The sequence below is a fragment of the Panthera leo genome, chromosome A2, assembly GCF_018350215.1.
Source record: "Panthera leo isolate Ple1 chromosome A2, P.leo_Ple1_pat1.1, whole genome shotgun sequence".
Taxonomy (NCBI): domain Eukaryota; kingdom Metazoa; phylum Chordata; class Mammalia; order Carnivora; family Felidae; genus Panthera; species Panthera leo.
In genome coordinates, this window is record NC_056680.1 from 3,570,437 (window position 1) to 3,581,911 (window position 11,475).

General features: G+C 60.4%; 1 protein-coding gene across 1 annotated transcript; it reads right to left on the bottom strand.

Moving 5' to 3' along the window:
- Positions 1-312: 312 nt before the first annotated feature.
- On the bottom strand, positions 313-11,436 carry TICAM1 (toll like receptor adaptor molecule 1). Its single transcript, XM_042928077.1, is given in 5 exon segments — positions 313-654; positions 656-753; positions 756-2,213; positions 2,216-2,795; positions 11,355-11,436. Coding segments are annotated over 4 exon segments (2,151 nt in total). The 5' UTR covers positions 2,664-2,795; positions 11,355-11,436; the 3' UTR covers positions 313-507.
- Positions 11,437-11,475: the final 39 nt, after the last annotated feature.

An 11,475-nucleotide genomic window follows, 5' to 3' on the forward strand; every position in this document is an offset into this window, starting at 1 on the left:
TCCTGTGTCTTTTCTCTCCACATTCTGTGATGCGGGAACCAAAACTTTCAGCAAAGCACACTGCCCAGCAGAAGACTACATTTCCCAACTTCCCTTGCAGCCAAAGGGACCACGTGACTACGCTCTGCCCAATGAAATGAGAGAAACAGCGCAACTTCCGGTCCCGGCGTCTCCCTTCCAATCCCCTTTTTGGGGGAACACTAGACGTCTCCGGGAGTGGCACGGCACTGGAGAAGCGTTCAATAAATATTTATTAAAGTCGAAACACACTTCCCACATCCCCCAGCCCACTCCCCGCCACCGCCAGGGTGAGAATCCGCAAATGCCACCACCAACTCCGCGCCGCACCCCCCCCTCTTTGCGCGCCAGAAAGTCGCCGGGGCCCATTTTGCACGATTTCCTGAGACACGAAGGTCTCCCCCGCGATGTCCTGAAGGTTGCAGACGACGTCGCGCTCCTCCTCCCGCCCGGGCACGGTGCGGGCGTCCCCAAGGCCGGGGTCACCGGTCACTCCGCGCCTTGCGTCTTGTCCTCGGGCGCCTGGGTCCCTCTCTGGTTCCACATGTGGTTGTTGAGGCCCAGCTGCACCATCTGCGCGTGGTGGATGATGAGGGGCTGCAGCCCCGGGCTCTGAGGGGGCGCCGGGGGCTGCGGGGAAGGCGGGCGCGGGTGCCGGGGCGCCGGCCAGCCACGGGGGCGCGGGCGCCGGCGGCTGGTGGCCCGGCCAGGAGGGAAAGGGCGGGGGCGCTCCCAGGGGCCCGGAGTCCCAAAGGGCATGTGGCTCCCGAAGGCCACCCGGAGCGCCTCCATCTGCGCCTGCCAGGCCGAGTGGCTCTGGAAATAGGCCGAGTAGGCGGCGTTCAGCGCCGAGACGCGCTGCCGCTCGCCCTCCAGCTGCTGGTGCTGCTCCTGCAGGGCGCGGACGTCCTGCTCCTTCCTCCAGTGGGCCCTGCGGGCTCGCAGCCTCTGCGGCTTGAAGGTGTTGGCCACCTTCTTGGCGAAGATATGGGAGCGCTCGTCCAGCCACACCAGGCTGGTGAGCAGGCTGCAGGTGTGCGGGCTGAGCTGCTCCCGCGAGCTCTCCAGGGGCAGGAAGGGGATCACGCAGTCCCGGCACTCGTGCCGCGTGAGGCTGTTCATCAGGGACTGGCCCGCCTGGTGCAGGCCCAGGTGGCAGTCGAAGTTGGGGGTCAGCAGCAGGAGGGTGAAGGCTGAGTGGTCGATGGCGTCCTGCAGGCAGCGCAGGTGGCCGCGCCCGGGCACCTGGAAATCCTCGCAGAAGGTGGCGCCATCGGGGACGCCCAGGCTCTCCAGCCTCTCTCGGACCCGCAGGGCAATGTCCTCGTCTGCCCCCGCGTGCAGGATCACAAAGTTGTAGAATTTCTGCTCTGGCTCCAGCTCGGGGGGCGGGGGGCACGGATTCCAGGCGGCGGGGCAAGCGGAAGGAGGGATGGATGGAGAAGGGCAGGGCGCGGAGGTCCTCGGGGCCGAGGGGGTGGGGGGGCATGGGGGGGTCCTCTGGGAAGCGGTATCTTCTACAGGGAGTGAGAGGGGGGTCTGGTCCTTGTCAGGGCAAGTGGTTTTGGGGGGCAAGGGGAGAGATGCGGGGGCTGCCAGCGCGTGGCTGCACTCCACCGGGTAGCGGGTGCCGCTTTCCAGAGCTTTGGGGGCGTCGGGCTGGCCAGTGGGGCTTGCATCTGGGACCACCTCAGGAAGTCTAGGGCCCGGGCTGTCTGGTGGCATCTGGGGGCCGGCAGTCTCTCCGGATGAGGGGCCCTCCAAAGAGGGGCCCTCCGATGAGGGGCCAGCGCTCTCCCCCAGCAGGGGCCCGGCAGTCACCCCCGATGGAGGGCCGGCTGTGTCCCCAGGTGAAGGGTTGACAGCCTCCTCGGATGGTGGCCAGCTCACTTCCTCAGGCTCCTGGCAGCCTGTGGGGGCAGGTTCGGGCCCGGGGCCTGCCCGGGGCTCCTCACACAGCTTGCTGGGCGCACGACAGCCGCGGTGCTGGCTGAGAAGAGGCATGGTGGGTGACTGGCTGATTTCCAGGTTGCTGGCGAGGGAGGCGGGGCTGCTGGTGGATCTCAGAGAACAGCCTCTGCTCCAGCCCGAAAGGCCCTCGATGGGCTTGGGCAGGCTGCGGGTGCCCGAGGGGGACACCGAGCATGGCGGGAGGCAGCCCCGATCGGAGCGAAGGGGCTGGAAGCTCCCGGGGCCCGGATGACGCCCCAGCCGCACCGGTCCCGGGCCTCTCCCTGGAGCTCGGCCAGCCGGTGGTCGTCCCTGGAGCTGAACGTCTGGAGGGCTGTCTGGTAGGCCAGGTCCCGCATAGGGGCCGGGCACAGCTTCTCCTCGGCGAGCAGGTGGTACACCCGGGCAATGGCCCAGGACAAGTCTGGGGGCTCCTCTGGGGCCTCGGCGCTGTCCACGCCGGCCCAGCGGCGGGCCACGAGCCGGGCCACTGCGTCCGCCCTCAGTGCTTCCAGGGAGATCCTGGCCTCCGTCTCCTGGCCCAGCTTCAGAAGCACCATGGCGTACAGGAGGTCCGCCCCTCGGCAGCCCTGGTGGACCGTCTTCAGCTTGTGCTTAAGGTACAAGAGCTTGTCCTGGCCTGCGGCACCTAGAATGTCGAAGGCGCCAGAGAGCGACGGGCCCGTGCGGGCCATGGGCGCAGGTGGGTGCAGCCGCGGGCAGCAACACTGGAGGCTGGAGGCATGTTCCGCAGCCCCTGCCTTCCTGCATGCTGGGCGTCCCCCGACGTGCTCACCCCAATCCCACGGGGGGACCCTGGGGCCGACCTGTGGGGCGAGACAGACACCGTCAGAAAGGGGGCAGCTCCGGGGGGGGTCCAGACGCCCCCACCTGCCTGCCTTCAGCGCCAGCACCGCCTGCCAGGGTGACCTTGAGAAAGACGCGTCCCCTCCCCCGCCTCCATTTCCTCCTCTGCGACACGAGAGCCGCCGACACTTGCCTGGTGTCCCCCGAGAGGGCGACGCTACGATTTCCCCCACCCACAAATGGCAAAATGTGTCCAGAGACATGAGGTCCCTTGCCCAAAGTCACACAGCCGGTGGGTCACGGAGCTGGGACTTGAAGCCACGAAACGTGGCTCCAGAGGCTGCGTGCGTTGGGAATAATAATAAGCCCAGTGCTGGGATCGTTTCAGGGCATTGTGCTGCCACAGCCTTATGGAAAGTTCCGAGCCCCGATGCCCGGAAGTCAGCAGGCATCCCATACGTGTTCGCTAGGGAGGTAATCAGGCTCCCAGGTGGCCCCCAGGGACCCCCGTCCTGGCATCCACAGCCCAGGGCGGGGCTTCCAGCCGTAACCCAGAATCCACCTTTGTGACTGACAGACCTCGGCAAAAGTGACGGGCTGTCACCAGTGACAGAAAACACCAGCTTGGCCACTCTCTGGCACCCCGTCGGGGGTAAGGAAGCGAGGCTGCCCTCCATGAGCCACGTGAGGGGGGCGGCTTGGGCTCTCAGCAACTCCAGCCCCGGTCGAGCCTTCAGATGAGGCGGCCCCTGCCGACCGCTTGACCGTGACCTCATGAGACTCCAGCCGGAGGCCCCCACCTCACCTTCCTCCAGATTCCTGACACCCAGTCTCTCTCTGTGTGAGATGATAAGTGTTTGTTGTTTTTATTTATTTTTAAATATGTTCTCCTACCCCGTGGGTTGCCTTTTCACTTTTTATTTATGAGAGAGAGGGCAAGCAGGGGAGTGGGGCAGAGGGAGAGAGAGAGAGAGAGAGAGAGAGAGAGAGAGAGAGAATCTCAAGCAGGCTCCACACTCAGCACAGAGCCCAAGACGGGGCTCGACCCTACGACCCTGGGACCACGACCTGAGCTGAAATCAAGAGTCGGGCACTCAACCCACTGAGCCACCCAGGCGCCCCAGTGTTTGGTGTTTTGAAACCAGGAGGTTCCGGGGTAATTTACGCAGCAGCGGCTGATACGGGCCGTGCTGATGAGACACTAGCCATTGCTGAGAGCCAGCTCCGCGCGTGACCGGGCTGCGGCTACTCGTCTTCTATTTCTCAAAAAGAAAGAAAGAGGAAAAAAACGCCAAGCCGGCTCCTTCCTCAGACCCTTGCCTGAGCGACACTGTTCCCGTCTTCAACTCTCAGGCCCAATGGCACCGTCTCGGGAGCCCTACACGTCCACACCCGCCCTTCCTGGGCTGTCTCGCCCACGTCACCTGCTCCCCCACAGTGCGTCACGGGTGGACGTGCCTTGTGCGTTAGACTTTTCGCACTTGTCACCTGTCTCCTGACCCCGGGGCACCAGAGGAGGGGGCTGAGACTCTTGTGGCCCGGAGCAGGGACCTAACAAATACTTGTGGGATAAATGAATGAGTGAATGGGGCCAGAGCTCCTATGGTCCCAATGTTGTGGATGAAACCACGGGCACAGAAAAAGGCCTTTCCCAAGTCCGCACGACAGACGCTAGGGACACTGTTCCAAACCTCGGAACTTAGGCCACCGGCTGCTCAAAGCAGGTCATATTCAGATTTAGAAAAAAAAAATGCCACTTCAGATCATTCCAGGAGGCTGAGAACACTTGATATGCCTTTCAGCCTGGGCCGGGACCTACTGCCTGGTTCACGCTTGTGCCCACGATGACACCCCTAAGGGTACAGACGTCCTTCTCAACTAACAACAGTTCTGAGCCCTGCCCCCGGACCCTCAGCGATGTCTGAGGGCATCTGTGGGTGTCGCGACTACACAGAAAGGTATCGAGTAGGTAGGGTCAGGGATGCCGCTCACCCCTCCTTGCCCGCGTGGTGCCCAGGATGCCCCGCCCCCCCCCCCCCCCCCCCGCCACACACAGAACGATCCAGACCCAATGTTGCAAGGTGCTGACATTGAGCGATCCTGGCACAGACCAAGAACTGCTTCGTGAACCAACCCAACCCCCTTTGCCGATAAATCACGGACCTCACTGCATAAACGATTCAGGATTTTTTTTTTTTTTAAAGTGCATTTTGAGTAGATACAGGCCATTCCGGGGCCCCAGGGCCAAGGTCAAAGACTCCAGAAAGGTTGGAGACGGCACGGGGAGAGCCAGCACTGGGGGCAGAGGTGCAAGGCGGATGGGACTGAGCCGACGCAGGGAGCAGGGCGGAAGAGAAGCGGGTGAGAAGGGTCGGGGGGTGGAGGGGGCAGTGCTTGGGGGGAAGGATGTAGAGGCAGGTGGCTGTCTGGCTGTTTCAGAAATAGAAGCGGCCTGACATGCCGAAGTGCTGACTGGGGGGCGGGGGGCCGAGACAGCACAGACACCCCAAAGGCCGCCGACTTCCTCGCGTGGAGGACAGACAACCCACAGGTGAGGGACGCTCACAGCATATCTATCAGCTGGGGACAAACGCCGTGGAGAAACGGCAGGCGGGAAGGAGGGTCTCGAACCCCATGAGTCAGGGGTGGGTGGGTGAAGTTTTAAACAACGTGAATCAAGAAGGCTTCAACGATGACAGAGATTTCAACAGGACATAAAAATGGAGAGAGTGAGGGGCACCCGGGGGGCCCAGTCCGTTGAGCATCCGATTTCGGCTCAGGTCAGGATCTCGCGGTTCGTGGGTTCGAGCCCCCGCGTCGGGCTCTGTGCTGACAGCTCAGAGCCCGGAGCCTGCTTCGGATTCTGTGTCCCGCTCTCTCTCCGCCCCACCCCTGCTTGTGCTCTGTCTCTCTCTGTCTTTCAAAAATGAATAAACATAAAAAAAAAAAAAATGGAGAGAGTGACCCATAGGGACATCTGAGGGAAGAGAGGTCCAGGAGGAGGGAACTACGTATGCAAAGGCCCTGGGGCAGGACCAGCCCAGCTTGATGGAGGAGCAGTGAGGAGGGAGAAGGCCCGCACGGCTGAGTGGGTGAGGGGGAGAGAGGGAGGAGGGGGAGGAGACCTGGCGGGGAGTCCGGAGGACTTGAACTTTCACACTGAGGGAGGCGGGACCAAAGAAGTTGGAACCACCTTAGACCTGTCTAAATGTGGTGGCTGTGACTTAGGTGTGCCGCCACGAGGAAGAAGGACTCCGTGGGGCCACACTGGCTATTACTTCAAGGGAAGAAGCCGCAAAGGCAGAGTTTCAGGAAACTGCTAAGTTTTGTCAAGTGGGCAATCAATTCAAATATTTTAAAAACTTTTTAAATGTATATTTATTTTTGAGAGAGAGAGGGACACAGACAGAGTGCGAGCAAGGGTGGGGGGGGGCAGAGGGGAGAGGGAGACACAGAATCTGAAGCAGGCTCTGGGCTCCGAGCTGTCAGCACAGAGCCTGACGTGGGGCTCGAACCCACGAACCGTGAGATCATGGCCTGAGCCGAAGTCTGGCAATCAACCGGCTGGGCCATCTAGTGGGTCCCCTGAAGGCCACGGATCTTCCTGTTGTTCGTTAAACTTACCAGGCACAGTCCTGCCTCAGGACCTTTGCACCAGCTGCTCTCTCTGCCTGCAATACTGTTGCTGGGTATCCCCCCCCAGCTCACTCCCTACCCTCCTGCAGATTTTTAAAATCAAGACTGGCTTGATGACAGAGGCGCCTGGCCGGCTCAGTTGGTAGTGTTCGACTCTTGATCTAGGGGTCGTGAGTTCAAGCCCGATGTTGGGCATAGAGATTAGTTTAAAAAAAGGAAAAAAAAAAAAAAAAAAAAAAAAAAGGACCGCTCTCATGATACTGTGCGTAACTGCCCAGGCCAGAGGGCAGTTTATTTACTGAAACAAATAAAGTATTTCGGCCCCCAGCCATGCCCACTGATATACACACAGCGCGTGGCTGCCTTCCAATGACAGCCACGGAGTTGAGTGGCTGCAGAGGTGACCACGTCTCCCGGCTGCAGAGCTGAAAACACTCACTCTCTGGTCCTTTACAGAAGACGTTTGACAAGAAACCGGGATGTGATTTTGCACCCCCGCTCCTCAGAGGGGCAAACTCAACCAACGTGACCGGGCAGAACAGCTCACTGGCCCTAATATCTGTAACCTTTTATTTATGTATTTATTTTAATCTTTGTTTATTTTGGGAGAGAGAAACAGGGCACAAGCTGGGGAGGGGCAGAGAGAGAGGGAGACACAGAATCTGAAACAGGCTCCGGGCTCTGAGCTGTGGGCACAGAGCCCGACACGGGGCTCGAACTCACGGACCGTGAGATCACGACCTGAGCCGAAGTCAGACGCTCAACCGACTGAGCCCCCCGGGCGCCCCTCAGTGTCTGTAACCTTAAGACCAAAAGCCTCTCTCTCTCTCTCTCTCACCCACATAATCATCATGCAGCACGCAGGCTTCAATGGCCGTGACCGGCTGACCTGTGTCCCCCTGAAAAATCCGTGTGTTGGAGCCCCGACCTCCAGGACCGACTTGATTTCTGCTCAGGTCCTGACCTCACGGGCTCCTGAGTTCAAGCCCCGCCTGGGGCTCTGCGCGGACAGCGTGGCGCCTGCTTGGGCTTCTCCTTCTCTCTCTGCCCTTCTCCTGCTTGCTCTCTTTGTCTCTTTCTCAAAAATAAATAAAAAATAAAAAAAATAAAATCGGCCTACGCACGTAGGTCAAATCTGTTTGAAATGATCAAGACCGCGGCTAGAAACACGGTCTGATCTGCCCCTTCCACGGCCGTGAGTCACAGGTCGACTGTTCTCTGCGCTCGCCAAGGACTCCTGGAAGCAGCTGTGTTTATAACTTACAAGGAAAAAACCAGATGTGCTGACATGCACCCTCCAATTTATTTGGGGTGGGGGGAGAGAGCCGGGGGGGGCGGCAGAGAGGGTGGGGGGGACAGAGGATCCGAAGCAGGCTCTGTCCCAAAAGCACCGAGCCCGACGCGGGGCTCGAACCCACAGACTGCGAGATCATGACCTGAGCCGAAGTCAGGTGCTTAACGGACCGAACCGCCAGGCGCCCCGTTCCTCTTCCTCTTTTTAAAACATTTTTAACCACATCTGGCTCCTGGCCATCCCTTCCTCCCCGACTCTCCCGCAGTCTCTGAGGTCTCTTCACACACTGGACAAATCTTTCTCGAGCACCTCGTATTGGCAACGGGCTGCTGTTGCAGCCCCAGACGGGCAGAGCTCACAGTCTAGTTGGAGGAGACCAATAATAAACCTGACCGTGACCCGCTGCAGAGCATGGAACGGGCGGCGAAGAAAACGCGCCAGGGTGCGGCAGTGAGGAACGGGGGAAAGGTTCCAGAAGCCTGAAGAGCAAGGGAGACCTCTGGAGGGAAATGACATGTCGGTGGAGACCTGAAGGAGGTAAGAGAACAACTCAGGTGACGATCTGGGGGAAGACAGTTTCAGGCAAAAGGAGCCACAAGTGCAAAGGTCCGGGGGCAGGTCAGAGTCCAGCGTGTTGCAGGAATGGGGAGGCGGCCCGTGTGGCTGGCGCGGAGTGTGTGAGGGGGAGGGAAGGAAAGGGGGCGGGGTCCTGCAGGGCCTTGAACGCCACGGGGAGGACTTGGGCTTTTACCCTGAGGGAGATGGGAGCTCTGGGGGGGCTGTGGGCAGAGGGGAGCAGGGCCTGACTCGGGGGCTCACAGGCGCCCTCCAGTGGCCGCTTCCGGAAGAACGGACTGTGGGGAGCAGGGAGAGGAGCCTGGGACCTGGGGGGAGGTGACCACTGGCCCAGCCCAGCAATGATGGGCACTGGGCCGGGGGGGGGGGGGGGGGGGGGGGGGGGTCTCAAGGAAGTGGGGGGAAATGGTTGGCTTTGTGGATAATTTGGAGAAAGGGAGAGGAGCAGGAGGAGGCAAGGAGGGTACCTGGGCTTTTGTCCTGAATATTCTAGACAATTAGGAAGGAGAAATCAGAGGTTATCTCAGTCACGACTCCTTGGATCAAGTCCTCCCTGTTCCCACCTCCCCCTTCCCTTCCCTGACCTCACCCCCCTCCACTCCCCCTTGCTCCCTCAGATCCAACCACACTGTTCCTTAAATATGCCAGACTGGATCCTGCCTCAGGGCCTTTGCACTAGCTGTTCCCTCAGCCCAGGACACCCTTCCCCAGGTAGCCACATGGCTGGCTCCCTTGCTGCCTTCAGATCTCGGCTCAAACGTCACTTCCTCATCAAGGTCACCCTTGGCCACCCTGCCTAAAACTGAAGCCCATTCCCCCACACCCCCTGCTTTGTCTTTCTCCTTACCTGACACGATAGATTTTACCTACTTTATTGCACAGGCACCACACCCTACCGGAGTGAGCACCCCTAAGACCGGGATGTGCGTTTGTCTTGTTACACAGCTGTACCTAGTGACTGGCACACAGTAGGCACTTAATAAATACTGCTGGAAACAATCAATGAGTGGACAGAACCTGGCAGACAGTGGACAGTGGACAGCACCTGGCACACAGTAAGCGCTCAATAAATGTTTCCTGCTGACTCACTCCTCTCCCCAGCAAGACAAAAAGTCTAATCTGCTTTCCACCAGGACTGGCGCTTAGTAGAGGCACGACTCACTCCTTTTGGCTAATGAAGAAATGTCACAGGGGCGCCTGGGTGGCATCTTGATTTCGGCTCAGGTCATGATCTCACCGTTCCATGAGTCGGAGCCCCGCATCGGGCTCTGGAGCCTGCTTGGAATTCTCTCTTTGCCACTCCCCCCCACTTCGAAATAAATAAAATATTTTTAAAAAATTTATAGGGGCACCTGGGTGGCTCAGTCAGTTAAGCGTCCGACTTCGGCTCGGCTCATGATCTCACAGCTCTTGAGCTCGAGCCCCGTGTCAGGCTCTGTGCTGACAGCTCAGAGCCTGCTTCGGATTCTGTGTCTCCCTCTCTCTCTGCCCCACCCCCGCTTGCGCTCTGTCTCTCTCTCTCTCTCTCTCTCAAAAATGAATAAACGTTTAAAAAAATTATAAAAAAAAAAAAAAATACGACAAGGCACGGAAGGCAAAACGTGTCTAGATTGCCTCTGAAAAATGTGCGGGAGACTGAAGGGGTATTTGTTCAACAAGTGTTTCCTGAGCATCTACTATGGACCAGACACTGAATTAAGCCCATGACAACCCTGTAAGTCAGGACTATTTTGACTGCCGCTTTACACACAAGAAAGGGAGGCACAGAGAGGTACAGCGGCTTGCCCTGGGTCGCACGAGTGGAAAGTAGAGGGGCAGGGATTTAAACCAGGAAGCCTGGCTCCAGGGTTCCTGCCCTTACTCACGCAGCACCTACTATGTGCCGGCCCCTTGCCATGCCTGGATCTGAGGAATCCGCAAGCCAGGCCAGCGGAGAAGCTGCTGGAAATGCATTCTCTGCACTCGGCAAGCATCATCTCGCTTTGCTTATTTGTCCTGACGGAGGACTCCGGGAGGGCCCTGCTTTGCCCCTACTATGTGCCCAGCATCCTGAACCGGGTCTCCTGGCACGCGGCAGGTTGGTCATAAATGTGTGTTGAAGGATGAACACATGTCCCTATTCAGAGGAGGAGCCGGGCGCAGGCAGGTTTAGGGCCCACCCCCCCCCCGACACCCCCCCACACACAACCCCCCCCCAACCTCCAGCTTGCGTGGGTGTCCCCGCGGCGGCCCCTTCCCAACCTCCTACTTCAGCCACAGGGAAAGGGAAGAAAAGGCCCCGTGCGTGAGGCTCTCTGGGGCCACCCAGATCAGAATGTTGCCAGCAGCCACTGGGGGGGGGGGGGGGGGGGGGGCGACTTGCAGGAACTCGGAGGCGAGGGCCAACCAACCAACCCTGTCCCCCACGGGAAGGGGTGGGGGTGCGGGGGCCGAGCTGAGGGAAGCAGGCTCCTGCCGGGGAAGCGGGTTCCGGGAGCCCCTGGAAAAAGTGGTTTCAGGGCCCCCAAGGGGCTGGGGGCCAAGAGGCGAGCGGGAGAGGCGGGGCTGGCGGAGCTGGAAGAACAGGGACCGGGGAAGGGGGCTCCAAGCTCCCGGAGGAAATCAGAAACATGGGGTGGGGGGCTGGAGAGGAATGGGGGGGGGGGGTTGGGGAGAGGTACCGGATGTTGGGGAGAAATCCGGGTTGGAGGACTGCTGGGTGTTGGGAGAAGTCCAGAAAGAGTTGGGGAGAGATCGGTGGCGTTGGGAAGGAATTGGGGTGCTGGGGAGGGATCCGGGAGGGGGGGGGTGGACTTCGAGGTGTTGGAAAGGAATTCGGGGTGCTGGAAAGAGATCTGGGGTGCTGAGGAGCAATGGGGGGAGGTAAGGAGGAAGCAGGGGGTCGGGGAGGACCAGGGCCACCCGGGAGAGGAGCCGAGCGTTGAGGGGGACACCGAAGAAGGGGCGCGAGGGCGCCATGAGCTGGGGGGGGGGGGCGGGGATGCAGCTGGTCGCGAACCCTGGGGAGGAGCCGCGGGCGTCGGGGGTGCCCTCCCCCGCCGACGCTAACCCCCTGGTTCCCCCCGCCACCTACCCGGGGTCCCGCTCCGTCCTCTGCGCGGGGGCTGGTGGCCCGGCGACGGGGCCCACGACTGGCGGAGCGCGGACGGCGCGCAGACGGCTCCACCCCTGGCCTCCGCCCGCCCCTTCCGCGT